The sequence below is a fragment of the Arachis ipaensis genome, chromosome B2 (genome assembly GCF_059453495.1).
Source record: "Arachis ipaensis isolate K30076 ecotype BB chromosome B2, ASM5945349v1, whole genome shotgun sequence".
Lineage (NCBI taxonomy): Eukaryota > Viridiplantae > Streptophyta > Magnoliopsida > Fabales > Fabaceae > Arachis > Arachis ipaensis.
The window spans coordinates 122,348,688-122,363,304 of record NC_142437.1 but is presented as its reverse complement, the minus strand read 5'-3'; the positions used below and the strand labels follow the sequence as shown (position 1 = coordinate 122,363,304).

At 35.0% G+C, this 14,617-nt stretch overlaps 3 protein-coding genes across 4 annotated transcripts; 1 reads left to right on the top strand and 2 right to left on the bottom strand.

Annotated features, from left to right (window-relative positions):
• Positions 1–14: 14 nt before the first annotated feature.
• Positions 15–3,118, bottom strand: LOC107626272 (soluble inorganic pyrophosphatase 6, chloroplastic). Of its 2 annotated transcripts, XR_015904996.1 has the most exons (7): positions 2,813–3,113; positions 1,817–1,977; positions 1,262–1,362; positions 996–1,177; positions 761–859; positions 112–409; positions 15–71 (listed from the first exon to the last, which is right to left on the bottom strand). XR_015904996.1 is itself a non-coding variant. In XM_016329110.3 (6 exons), the coding sequence occupies exons 1-6, from the start codon at positions 3,059–3,061 to the stop codon at positions 317–319; spliced, it is 885 nt and encodes a 294-aa protein (XP_016184596.1). In that variant the 5' UTR covers positions 3,062–3,118; the 3' UTR covers positions 15–316. The 2 variants fall into 2 exon arrangements, 1 of the variants encoding a protein (XP_016184596.1); XM_016329110.3 differs by having other exon boundaries at positions 15–409; positions 2,813–3,118.
• A 970-nt stretch (positions 3,119–4,088) lies between these two features.
• On the top strand, positions 4,089–11,826 carry LOC107626270 (Ankyrin repeat family protein with DHHC zinc finger domain-containing protein). The gene is made up of 13 exons (XM_016329108.3): positions 4,089–4,632; positions 4,968–5,108; positions 5,690–5,802; positions 6,140–6,219; positions 7,371–7,534; positions 8,253–8,385; positions 8,522–8,621; positions 9,507–9,558; positions 9,794–9,871; positions 9,967–10,065; positions 10,749–10,827; positions 10,924–11,072; positions 11,365–11,826. Exons 1-13 carry the CDS (start codon positions 4,396–4,398, stop codon positions 11,554–11,556), a joined length of 1,617 nt encoding a protein of 538 aa, XP_016184594.1. The 5' UTR covers positions 4,089–4,395; the 3' UTR covers positions 11,557–11,826.
• LOC107626271 (NAD(P)-linked oxidoreductase superfamily protein) lies at positions 11,820–14,518 on the bottom strand. The gene is made up of 5 exons (XM_016329109.3): positions 14,202–14,518; positions 13,868–14,096; positions 13,426–13,725; positions 12,830–12,958; positions 11,820–12,333 (listed from the first exon to the last, which is right to left on the bottom strand). Exons 1-5 carry the CDS (start codon positions 14,360–14,362, stop codon positions 12,202–12,204), a joined length of 951 nt encoding a protein of 316 aa, XP_016184595.1. The 5' UTR covers positions 14,363–14,518; the 3' UTR covers positions 11,820–12,201.
• Positions 14,519–14,617: the final 99 nt, after the last annotated feature.

Below are 14,617 nucleotides of genomic sequence, written 5' to 3'. Positions count from 1 at the left end.
CATCTTGTCATACGTTTCTTCCAAGCCTAATTCAATTCAATGGTTTGTTTCATCATTCACAATCGGCCATACTATTGATTATGGAACGATAGAACCATTTATCTTATTCACTAAAATTCAAAAAATTAATACAGTAAGGCAAAAAGAAAAATGTAGAATACATTAGATGGTTGATATTGAACAAACGCCTGGTGAAAACGGCATTTGATATGAAACAGATATAAAGGGGACGACGCTAAATAGAAGTGCTTGCATTGCAAACTCATACATCGAACTGTATAGAATGTAACTGAATAACTGCAATCCCCCGATGCATTTACACCAATGACAGCTCTCCTGCAGGAATTGATCTCTTGATAAGTTTACTCCATGACTCATTAGTCTCTTTGATTACCTTAAGCGCATAATCCTGTTTGCCAAATTTAAGTTTATAACAGAATTAGACCAAAACAGGGCATTTACCATGGTATATCGATTATGACAACGCTACAGTTACTACATGTCGCACTTTTATCTTTCATGTTACTGATTTATTTTGCCAGACCCATATACTAATCTTAGAATATGCACATAGTAGTCCTTGATGAAAACATTATTTTTGAAAAAATACAGTTGAGAAGGTAATTTTCTAAATTGAGTACCCAAACAACTACCACTGGCTCACTTAGGAAAATATTATAATGCTAACTTGAAGCTCAAAGAAAGTATACAGAATTTTAAGGGTTATTTGCACCACCAAGTGATTCAAGTAATGGAATACCTTATTCACTGCCTTGTTGCCAAGACCAAATTTATTAGCAGGCTTTCCATCGGGTATCTTGTAGTCCCTGAACCAGTCCCTAATAGCAGTGAGTGTGCCCTGAAGACAATCACTGTGTTAGATCCTGACAAAAACTCTTTACATTTTGGAATTTTGCGTTACAGTTGCACACAACTAAATGACAGAGAAGAAACTTAAGAAATAAATCATGACATAGTTTAGCAGTAGAACTCACAGGAAAATGCTTCTCAACATCATCAACATCATTCACAAGAGAAGCTTTTGGATCATCTAATGAGATTGCAACTATTTTCCAATCAAGTTCTCCCTCGTCAATCATGGCTAATGCAGCCAAGGGTTTGACCTTCAGAACCTCACCTATCTGTCTCCGTTGTTCACCAATCTCAACCACATCAACTGCAGATAAACATTTTTACATGTTTTGGACTAAGAAAAATATTTGTTAAAATCTCCAATTTATGATAGCAAGTAATGTACTACCTGGATCATTATCTCCAAATGCTCCTTCAACATCGGAGTTGGAAAAAGATGGGTCTTCCCAGGTTTGAGGAAGTAAGCCATAGTTCCAATGTATATTATAGCTGCAGAGTATGCAAAAACATATGCTTCATCTTAGGAGCAGGGCTAATTATAAAAGGTGGGGAATGGGTGTTGAAGCTCCTATATAGATTTACAGAAATATATAAATAGCAACTGGTGAAGAAGACAGCCCATAGGACATTTGAATGCGAATGATCCATTAATAAAGGTAAAAGTACTACAAAAGGTCTTAGTGGGATGAGGACAAGAGGTTTATATTAAAATTAAGCTAACCTCTTAAATTTATGAGGAAAATGAAAAAAAAAGAAAAGAAAAGAAAAGGGGGGTGTTGAGAAGGAGCTATAATTGCTAAATATTGATAGGTATTTCCATGGTCTGTGCCAGCTGATTGGACCAATTTTAAACAACAGAATTTTTGATTATTTAGGTCTAGGATACCAGCACCAAATTATGCAGTAACTGAAACAGAAAGACCACTCCAAATTTGAATCTTACGGGTAATATCGAAGCTTTCCCTTTTTGGTATCCTGCTTTATGGGAGTATATAGCTCATCAGTTGCGACCTCCATCTTTGCATTAGATTCTTTTGGTATTTCAACAATATAATTGAAGACACCATCACCTAATCGCAATGGAATATCATGCCAAGGAGAAACCTGCATATTTTTCACTAAATCATTTCAGTGGTTACAAGGATACAACTCATTCTTACAACATTCTTCTTTCCATATCTAGTCATACAAGATGTTTCACATTTCCTAATTCCTATCAGTTCAATGTCACGTGCCCTTGATTTCTTTATTACACACAGAAAAGTTGGAAAGGATGCCAAGAAGAAGCACATATGAATGGCATTAATCTCAACTAGCTTCTGAAATCTGAAGTTCATCAAAATCGGTTGTCACTATCCCACAACAAACTCCTTAATAAAGCAAACACTTAAGGTGAGATTACAGTTCTCATTTTAGAAGGGAAAGAGAGGGAAGGGACGCGAGAAAGGGGGGGCGAGGGTAATAGTAGTCTAATTTACTTTCAAAACCTTTTCCCTTCTCTCTCTTTTCCTCCAAAATGAAACTCACCAATACACTCTTATAGTACATGTACTCCCACACAATGTGTATACAAAACTGAATCACTCAGGCTCAATTGGACTTTGTAACATACTAGACAGCAAACTAAAGCAAAAGATGCTCATCTTAATTTTGATCAGTCAAAAGTCAAAATACAGAAACTAGATCCACATGCCAACATTCCAGCAAAATTCTCATAAAGGAAAAAGGGTTTCCACTACTTTTCTCCTACGGTTTCAACTGATCAAAGAATGTTCGATGAAATGCAAAAATGAGTCACGGATGAAAGTAAGATGTTAAGGCACAGGATCACATTTCTCTAGTTTCAACCATATCCGAAAATTACAATACTGCAAAACAACAGATATAGAACAAAATAATCGAATTGTGGAACAAAGTTAAAAAGGAATGGGAAAAGAACCTTTTTGCCAGATTTGTTAAGGAAGAAAACCCTATAATCGAGGGTCTGAGGTTGGCCTTCCTCCTTGACGAGAACGTCGGGGTTGTAGATGGCGCTGCAGGTGTAAGATTTCTTAGAAGTGGAACGACGAAGGTTGAGAGCATTCTGAGCAAGAAGCTTGTGCCTCACCAGTAATGGGCTTTTGGTTATGAATCTGGAGCTGCAGCTGGTGGCAGCCATGGTTATAGCTCTTGTAGTGACGGCTGCCATAATAAACTCAGTTCCGATCAGTGTGAGACTCGGTACTTCTTCTGATTCATTAAAAAAAATTTAATACACAAATCAATCTCTAAGGTTTTATTCGGCAGACAAATCAGTGTCAGTTCATTTTCCGACAGAATAATTACTAAATCAGTCTCCAAAAATTTTAAAAACGGACATTTTAGTCCAAAAAAAACTAATATACAAATCAATCCCCAACGTTTCTCTCTGTTAGACATAATAGTCTCCCATCCAAAAATAAAATAAAATTATTATTATTATTAATTGCACAATAATATTATACTATTTTTTTTTATTTTTCGGACAAAAATAATGATAAATTTATTTATTAAATTCTTATATATATATAGTAACTCAATAATAATAATAATAATAATAATAAAATTATTAGAATTTATTTTACAAAAAATTTAAAATTAAAATTATTTAATATTTTTATATTTAATATAATCAAAAGATGTCCTATATATAAAAAAAATATATATTTATATTAAAAATATGTATTAAAAAAAATATTTTAATTTAGATTTATATTAAATACATATTTTTTAAAATAGTACATCTTTTGATTATATTAAATACCAAAATATCAAACAGTTTTAACTTTGAATTTCTTGTAAAATAATCTCTAATAAATTTATTTATTTATTTATTATTATTATTATTATTATTATTAATTACATAATAATATTATACCATAATTTTTTGTATTTTTAGATAAAAATAATGATAAATTTATTCATTAAATTCTTATATATATATATATATATATATATATATATATATACTCAATAATAATAATAATAAAATCAATTATAAGAGTACTCTTATTTGTATAAAATTAATATTTAAAATTCTTAAATAATAAAATCAATTATATCAAATTATTTAATAATTTTTAATTATTATTCAATTTCACATTAAAAGAATTGTATATGTATATGAATATTTACCAAAAGGAATTTGTTAATTATTATTATTATTATTAGGTACAAATACAAAAGGAAAAGAAGAGAAAAAGAGAAAAAAGGAAGAAGTTGAATTTGGAAGTTTTTGGCAAATTGGGGGCGGCTAGCCGTCATTGCGCGGAGAAGCTTCTGAAACATCCTAACCCAACTCGACAGGACAAGATTCTCTCTCCTTTGATTTCTCAGACAACCAAAAAACAAATCGTCAATTCCAACTCCAATTCCTCCAATTTTGATTCGCACTCCAATCTTGACCCTTTCAAGCCCTAATTCTTCTATTTTTTTTTTCCCGCAATCTCAATGGAATCCGCATCGTTTAGGTTTAGCTGACAAAAACCCGAATCCAAACCCCAAATGGCGTCGTCGGAGATCGAGGTGGTAACATCGTCGGACTCCAAACCCAACGAAACTTACCAGCAGCCTCCCATTACCGACGTCTACACTGCCTCCACCTACGGTGACTTACAAAAATTGAGGAATTTCGTCGAACATGACGGTGCCTCCGTTACCGTTCCCGATGGGAATGGCTATTACGCTCTTCAATGGGCTTGCCTTAACAACTTCCATGAAATTGCCCACTATCTCATTCAGGTATTACTAATATTCCATTTCGTGTCCTGGGGAATAATCGCATTTCGTTTCTTTTTCATAATATTTTCTTTGTGCCTTAGCTTAGGTCTTATGATAACAAAGTTGGGTATTTTTTGGAAAGATAAGCTGATTTCGCCTTCTCATTCAAGTTTGGATTTTTACTCTGGGAAATTGGTGGTTTTATGTGGAACTTTCTGTAGGAGAAAAGAAAAAGAATGGGATGGGGGTGGGGGTGGGGTCTGGGCTATGTGTGAAGTTAATATAACTGGAAATGCTTTAATTTTGGGTTGGATGAGGTCTAAGTTTACTTGGTGGGTGTTTGCTTGTTTATGAAGCACGGGGCTGATGTCAATGCTGCTGACCACAATCAACAAACGGCATTGCATTGGGCAGCAGTTCGGGGTTCCATTCCATCTGCCGATGTGCTCTTGGAGAATGGAGCTCGGGTTGAAGCCACAGACATAAATGGATATCGGGTATATTTTCTATGTTTTAATTTATTTATTTTTTAAGTTAACATTCATATTCATATTCAAATTGAATTAGTTACTTGACTTATACTCACCTGCAGCCGTTTTCTAAAAGCTGTCAATATTCAAATCATTATACCCTGGTAATACCTGTGTACCCGATTTTGTCCCCTACGGAATACCCATGTGGATATGTACTTTTCACTGAAGTGTTAAAAGTGATAATTTTATTTCAACTATATATTATTGTTGAGGCCAGTTTAGATCTTAAGCATTATGTATTGGGTGAAAGAAGCACGGTGAAGGGTTTTTATTTTACTTTACTCAAGGGTATTTATTGAGACAGTGTAACTAGTGCGTGTTTTGGTAGAGCTCTGAGCATAAGACCAATGATCAACAATCCATACCTGTTTAACCAAATCCCTGCATCCAGCCTACTGATATGAGTTGGGTGTCTGGGTGATCAGACCTGGTTGACATTGCTGTATGTAAATTTATGTAAACAATCACTTTTTTCCTCAAAATGTGTAAAATTAAATCTATGTTTCCGGTATTGTGTTATTTTGATAGTTATCTGTGTTGTGTAGGTAGCTCATGTTGCAGCACAATATGGACAAACAGCTTTCTTAAACCACATTGTTGTAAAGTACCATGCTGATTTTGACGTGCCTGATAATGATGGAAGGAGTCCTCTTCTTTGGTATGTTGTAATGCTTTTGATTGCTATAATTTTTTGTTTTTTAAAGATTGCTTGTTAGATACTTGGTAGTCAGCATTATAGTTCTTCCATCAGTATCTTGTTTTTTATTTCAATACACTCATTAAACTACTTATCTAATTCTACTGTTGCGCTAATTAATTTGTTGGAATGAGATCTTTCTTCTTCTGAGTTTTGATTAGGTTTGTAAGTGTAATATGTCATATTGTTGAAGCCTACTCTAAGTGATTGCAAATTAAAAAAAAAAAAAAACTAATTACATTGAAGATGCTGATTATTTTTTCACTTTGTTTATCAAATTCTTGATTTTTATGACCAGGGCTGCATATAAGGGATTTGTTGATACAGTAAGATTGCTTCTCTTCAGAGATGCTAGTCAAAGGAGACAAGATAAAGATGGTATGCCAAGATGGATTTTCATTGCTATATGCATGTGTAAACCCTGAATTGTCTATTGCTATATATTGGTGTCATTCTATTTGATGCCAAGATGAGATATAACCTATGAAGGCAGCAGTTGTTATGATAGATCGACATTTATGGTATTGTGTAGTAGACAGTCTTTCCTAGGATAGTAGTTTCCTAAGTGGACAATTAATTGATACCAAAGGGAATATTTTGTTATGTTCTTTATGTGTGATGATAATAATGCAAGTTTGAATTTTTATCATTAATTATAACACCAGTAAATGAGAAGGTTTCGTGGAGACAAGCTTTGGAGGAACATGGTCTGAGAATAAGTCGTCCTAAGATAGAGTATATGGAGTGCAAGTTTAATGGTGGAAGGAGAAACACTAACTCAGAAGTTTAGATTGGAGATAACATCATACCAAAAGAGATTTAAATATATTGATTATGGTATCCAGGACAATGGAGAAATAGAAGATGATGTGAATCATAGGATTCAAGCAAGTTAGTCAAAATGACGCAATGCTTCAGGCTTATATGCGACAAAAAGTATCTTTAATACTTAAAGGTAAATTTTATTGCACCGCCATTAGATTGACTATGTTGCATGGAACAAATTGTTGGACGACGAAGGGTGAACATGAATATAAGTTTAGTGCGTCCGAAACGAGGATATGTTGATGGATGAGTGGTCATGCGCATATGGACATAATAAAAAATGAGGATATGAGCGAGAAAGTTGTAGTCTTGTAGTAGAACCTATTGTTGAAAAGATGGTGGAATTTCGCCTTATGTGATTTGGACATATATGGAGAAGACTGGTATAGCATCTAGTGAGAATGGTGGATTAGATGGAAGATGGACTAGGGTTTACAAGCAGAGGAAGACCTAAAAAGACTTTGTATGAGGTGATCAAGCTAGATCTCTATGTGAACAATCTCACTGCAAATATGATACATGATAGGATGCAATGGAATTGTTTGATCCATGCAGCCAATTCCATCTAGTGGGATAAGGCTTTGTTGTTGTTTTTTTAACCGATCATTAGTTATATGGTTTAGCTTCTGTTTTGTTTGCATTTTAGGTTTCTTTTTTTTTTTTTTTCTTTTAAAATAAGTTAATACGTGTTGAAACTGGTATAGGTTGCACTCCATTGCACTGGGCTGCATTAAGAGGATACGCGGAGGTGTGTGCTGTGCTTGTTCATGCAGGCACCAAAGAAGAACTAACAGTGAAGGACAATGCTGGAAGCACTCCAGTGCAGCTTGCACATGATAAAGGTCATCGGCATGTCGCTCTTTTCCTTGTACGTAACATTGTATTGATGAGGCCATTGGTTGTGTATTTCGCTATTTCTTTGGGAACATTCTCTATGAGAACTGTGGTAATTAGTAATTTAATTTAGTTTTGCTGAGTGCAGGGGATCACAGGCCTATGTACACATAGGTTTATGTGCATGCCAACTAGAGTGGTGCCTTGCCATGATTTTGTCTGCTAATTGGTTCAAGATAATTTCCATTTTATATTTTAAAACATGAAAGTACTGAAAGCTAATTTTGCTACTTTTCCTTTTCTCTATCTTAAAATGCGGGAATTCGTAAGTAGTAAAATATACAACGAAAGAGAAGATTTTAATATGAAACCTGAATAATAATCTTCACTTGATCATGAATTTGTTTGATATTGATTTATCTTCACTTGATCATGAATTTGTTTGATATTGTTTTACTTTCCAACTGAAAGGAACTCAGTATTAAGGTGTTATAGAATAAAAAAGAATGTCTATCGGATTGTTGAAATTTTTTCTATTGTCTAGGATTTTTCTTTCATCCTTTCTGAAGTTGGCTGGATGCGGGATGGTTGCATCTGGCAGAAATTGCCAAATTAATTAGAGAAATGCCAATAGTGTGAACTGGCAAATTATGCTTATGAAAATTACATGGGAATGCTGCCCTGTTGCATTGTTTGTACAATTATAATTGTATAAGCCCTGTAACTGACTATGTATTTGCTTATGTTTGCAGTCTAATCAACTACGGGCACATAGCAACCAAGACAAAATTTGCGGTGGGAAGTTGACAGAAGTTGGTTATGCTCCCTTGTTATTGTTTGTTATAGTCTTTTGTATGATTCTCTTCATCAACTCGGTTGTTACAGGTACTTTGAATTGTGTGCCACTTTGCTGTGTCAGAGGCGCAAATTCACAAACATATATTACACACACACACATGCACAAATATATTACTTGTTTTTCAATGAAGATGACTTGCTGAATCTTTCACATTTGTGCCAGCTCCTGGTCTTAAAAAGATTACTGCTGTTGTTGGACTTTGGGCGTGGACAGCTCTTTCTCTGGCAGTTGGTTCCCTGATTATGTTTTATAGGTGTAGTAGGTAATTTTCTTTGTCATGGAATCTTTCTTTTGTGTGTGATATGATTTCCTCATGAGATGCATTTAGGATATAAGATGTAGAAGAGTAGTAAACCATATTGAAAGGTGATGAATGTAAAAATAAGAAATTTTGTAGGATGCAGATATGCTAAACTTTTACAAGTGTCGTATGATAGCATTAGAATTTAACCTAGGATCTTTACTTCTGAGGTGCTTTTCCTCATATATTTAATGTTTAAATAAGTAGCAGATGGCTATTTCACATTCTTTCCTTGGATCTTCTGGCATTTTGATGCCGATTATTCTCGTGACATTGGATTAGTGACACTGTTTGCTGTGCATATTCATGCCATATGTTTGTCATACAATGATTGCAGTTAGTTATTTATGACCACACATTAACATAAGGTGGATACTACCATGAAGACTTTATAATTGTCTTCATATGAAAATATTTTCTTTTGATCCTTGGATGATGGATTGTATAGTTAGATTTTGATGTGTTATAAAAGTGTTGTCTTTGTTTAAAGTGTGGCTAAATAAATAAATCACATTTTTTAACAAAGCATCTTCATGGAAAGATGTTTTTGCCATCTTCATTTGAGTAGTTGCCCTAACATAAACAACCACACATTTTCAACTAAGTGGGATTGTTACTTTGATCAGTGAATGATGTAGTTTAATATCATTACCATAGAGAAATCATTTAAACTATCCTGATACAACTACACTACTACAACAACTATGCGTTGTCCCATTAGGTAGGATTAATTTTCTTATAATTTTTCTCTGCTGCCTATATTACTGTCTGTATGCCGATATATCAGAAATATTTTCTGCAGGTGACATTTAGACTAACCATTAATGTAATTTCAACTGTATGCAGTAAGGATCCTGGTTACATCAAACGGGTGGGAGACTTGGGTGGTAATGCAGAGGTATGAACACCTTACATGATTATCATGTGAAAATCTTTTTCTTGTTAGTGAATGTTGTTCCCGAGCCAAAACAATGGTAATCTGTTGAGCATGATTTCTGTGCATTGCAGGGAGTGCAATGCTTGTTACAACTCCTATAATTTTGCTTTAATTTTACCTTTTGATTTAGATGTATTTTCTGTTTTTCTTTACACTGTAAAATCTCTGAATGTTACATTTTGTATGCTTGCTGCAGGATCCATTGCTGAATATTGATCTGAATAGTTCCTCTATTTGGGCAGGAAATTGGTCTCAACTTTGCCCTACCTGCAAGGTTTGCACGATATGCAGCTTTTGAGAATTTAAAGTCTATTTTTCCTTATTTCAAAATAAGTTATCACTTATACAGTTTGATCAAATTGTATCCAGATAATAAGGCCTATCCGATCCAAGCATTGCCCTACATGTAAGCGTTGTGTGGAACAGTTTGATCATCATTGTCCATGGATATCTAATTGTGTGGGAAAGGTAAGAGGTGTTATTCTTTTCCTTTCTGTTTTTTATGGTTGGTTATTCTTACTCAGTAGAACAAAAGTGCATTCTTATGGATTAAATGCCTCTCTCTTACAAAAACAAAAAGGGTGCATTCTTATGTCGGACTTTCTTTTTTTGGGAGGTATCGGCGAGGGGTCCTACTTTAAGGTGATAAATGAAGTATTGATGTTTTTACGTATACACTGTTACATATTTTATTTGGAAATGAGATGTTCCTCTTGTTTTTCTCCCTTCCCTGCTTTCTGTTTTTCAAATTTTCTAGTGGTATATAGAAAAATTAAAAGTGAAGTACATGAGTGTTTTTTTTTTTTTTTTTAAATTGTGGTACAAAAATGTGATGTTTACTGGTATAGTGGGACTCGTGTTCGGACGTAGAAGAATGTCGTTGATAATTTCACATGTTTGCATCATGGGCCTCGCTCCTCCTTTGTATTTGTCAGCATTCTAACTGTATGGTGTTGAATTACACTCCCATTTCAGAGATCACATTCTTGTAATATATCTTCAAATATCACAATTAAGTAAACGACTATTTTTTTTCTTATATTATATAGTCCTTGAGCTGCTATTTTCTTTTTCCTTAATTTTGTTTTATTTTAAAAATATTTAAATTTGGTACTAGCCATGCAAGATTTAATATTGTATACATCTTGCAGAGTAATAAGAGGGATTTCTTTATTTTCATCTGCATGGGAACGTTGACTTCTTTACTTTCTGGTGCCATTGCAATTCAGAGTACGTTTGAAGAACCCTTTTGCACTGTCCTACACATTGAAGTTCTGTAATTTATCATTGCACTTGAACTAGATAACTGAGTTGTTTCCATGACAGGAATTTGGACATCTATACCAGCATTTTCAGCAGACGAAACATGGATTCATCATGTGTTAGTTAACCATCCAGGCGTCGTCATATTTTTGGTGATCGATGTTGTTATTTTACTTGCCGCTACAAGTTTGACGATAACACAGGCTTCCATGGTGATTGCATAAGCTATACTCCCTAGATCTCTCTATTTTTTGTCGTCTTTTATCAGTAATCATATAGAAAATGAGATTTGTGGGGAAACCAATGTATCTTGTCATTTTTCTGTTCATTCATTTATTTGATTCTTTTGGGGAATTCAGTTAAGGGGCATATTTCATGATTATCAAATGTTAAGGCTTTGATGAAATACACATAATTTGCATATAGGCATCACACACGCATGGGCAGATATTGTTTTCAAGTTGATGAATGTCTTTTCATGTTCATAAATTTCTAATATTGCAGATAGCCCGAAATGTGACGACAAATGAAATAGCAAATTTGAAGCGTTATGAGTATCTTCGCGGTCCTGATGGACGGTTCAGAAACCCATATAACCACGGCTGTTGGAAGAATTGTGTCGACTTTGTTTTTGTAGGTCACACAAATGACGATGATATTGCTTGGCGTCCGTTACAGCAGATTGCTGCTCCTTAGTGGAGCATCCTTTGTTATATTATTTCCGTAGTTTTAATGGGTAGATATGTAGAGTCCATTTGCAGGGTAAATTGTTCATTGGATGATATACGTGTACATTTGATTGCAAAGCATAAAATGGATAAACCATGTTTCTGTTTTGGTCTTGAGAAAATGCAAACCGTGGTTTCAAGTCTCATTTACGTTATTGTATAAGATTTACGGTTCTACACTGAATTCACCGGTGTGCCTTGTAACTGTTTGAATGAAATCATAGAATCATTGATTAAATTGACTTAAGGTTATTACTGAAATTTAACTCCATGTTATTAACACAGATAATTGTCTTGAATTGAAGTGCAAAGACCAAAAAAATAAAACCTAGAAAGGTAGAGATAATCTTGCAAGTAAAAATTACAAGCTACGAGAAGGCAAGGCACACAAGGCACACACATATACTGGTTCCTATGGGGAATAATTCTCCAGTAATTGGTAATTGACATCAAGAGCTTTGGAAACTTAGACGATAAATGACAAATAATTTTCAAGGTGGACCTTTACCTGAGATATTTCTCTTACTGAAAAGCGGTAAGGGACCATTCCCAACAACGAGAATGTGCATACTGCAGGATTCTTCATGGCAATGCCAGTCAGTCAGAGAAAACATCAGTTCTTCTGGATCCCACTAGGCCATGTCTGATTTTTAACATGGTTTAGAATGGTTTCAACCTCTGATAGAGCTTCTTGATCAATCCCAGAGGTTGCAAGTTCTGTTGCGGCAGCAACATTTTGTTCCACCTGATTAGTTTGATTTATACCGGTTAGAACAGGTCAACAAAAGTTCCTAGTTCTCATTGACATGATAAATTGTATTCTAAGCTCATTTAACATGTAAAATGAGCACACAAAAATATCGAGTTGCAGCATTGGAGGAAGGAATTTACTGTTTTTTTCAACTACTCATAAGCTTCTGGTTATTAGTTTTCTTCATCATCATTAAAGCAGAAGCCAAATTTTACTGATACAGCATGATGAGGTAAATCCAGGATACTATCTATCCACAAATAACAGTTCACAGAAAATTTCCTGAACTAAGTATCAAATTTTGAACATGTTCATCTAAGTGTGCAGGTCAGCTCATATTTGCATATTTTACAGAGGCACCCATTTTTCTCGAACAAGCCTTAGAAGATCCAAACAGCAAGTTTCATGCATTATACTGACCGTACATTTGCATTCATGATATTGGTATATACAATGAAATATGAGAATTCAGGAGATTATGAAGCAGAACCTGTTCCACAGACTTGATGCCAACAAGCACTGTTGTGATGTCTTTATTTAACAAGCTGTACTGCATTGCTAACTTTGAAATGTTTTTTCCCTTCTTTTTACAACAAGCAGCAGCAGCTTGACATGCAGACTGCAAAGTTCCAAGGTAGAAGCCATAGAAGCAATTTAGGTGTGGCAACAGATGTACAAGATTGTAAGCAAAAGTCAGAGATTCAGAAGAGATATAGCTCAAAGAAGTTTGAGAAGAGTTACTAGGACAGTACTTGGATGATCAGACTAATAAGATAAATTCCCTATTCTGTCTAACGTGAAAAGGCATTATCATCCTATAAAAAGGTCATATAGGGAAAAAATCATTAGGCTGACCAGATTAAGTTCTATATTCTATCTCCCTCCATCCCATCTAAATACACACATGTACCAATAGTTACGAAATCAAATTGGACGCTTGCTAAAAGGAAGTTTTCAGGTAAGATCATAATTCATAAGCTCTAATTGAAGATCCTTTTTCATAACCTAATGTGAACTGAATAATGGTTTAATGACAATAGAAGCACACAACAGAATCAATACACATACTCATGAAAATAATCAAACCTTAAGTTCAGGTGAAGCTGGGTGCCATTGTGGAGGACCACTCTCGGTGAGGAGCCCCATTGATAGTGGAGAAGCATTGATAATACCAACACCTTTGCTCTTCAGGTAGGGTATCAAATCCTCCAAGGTTGAATCATTGATACAGTAATGACAATATGATAGTATTACATCCACAGAACCAGGGGGAACTCTATCAAGCACATAAGTGAAAATGCTCAAAGGAAGTCCCGTAATGCCAATGAAACGAGTTTTTCCTGCTTCCTTTAGCTTTTGAAGGGCGGGAATTGTTTCATTCACAATCTATCTTGAGAAGAAAGACAAAACAATTACTTGTTGCTGAATCAAACCCCTCAAGCCTCAATCATAGTCATAACTTATAAAAAGCACAAAGAAAAATAGTTTTCCAACAAATTAGAAGCATAAGAGTAATCAAACAACCTACCTGATCTAAAGACTCAAATTCAATATCATGGCATTGCAATATGTCAACATAGTCAAGCTGCAATCTTTGCAAGCTCTCTTCAATGCTCCTAGTAACTCTTTCTGCACTGAAATCAAATCCTTCCTTATATCGCCCGCACTTGGTAGATACAATATATTCATTTCTCGGAGCACCAAGAGCTTTCAAGGCCTTGCCCAGCACTTTTTCCGACACTGTGCCTCCATAATACCTTCAAATTCATCCAAATAATAATAATAATTAAAAAGCGCAAAGTTTATCCCTTAAATTAGAGGGTTGAGATTTGGAGGAGAGGAGAGAGAGAAAAGAGGGATACGGAGAAGTGTCGAAGAAATTGATGCCGGATTGAAAAGCGAGACGAACGGAAGCAATAGCATCTTCCTCGGGAACATCGCCGAACACATTGCCGAGAGGGGAAGCTCCGAAGCCAACGCAGCTGAGATTGAGGCCAGTGTTGCCCAACGGCCTCAGCTCCATCGCAATTGAGTGTGAGTGAGTGTGATAGGTAAGAAACTAAGAAAGAGCGTGTTATTAAAAAGGAAACTGGGCAATAACCGACGCCAACTGAAACTGCCAATTTCAAAGCGTTCAGTCACATTTCCTCGAAATTGCCTTCTTTTGACTTTTCTTGTTAAAGGCCCAGAAAAGTTTGTGCTTCTATTTGTTTTGAAGAGACTGGACCTGGGTTACGCTGTTGGCCCGAGTCCCTGTCCAAAAAACCCCATATTTCAA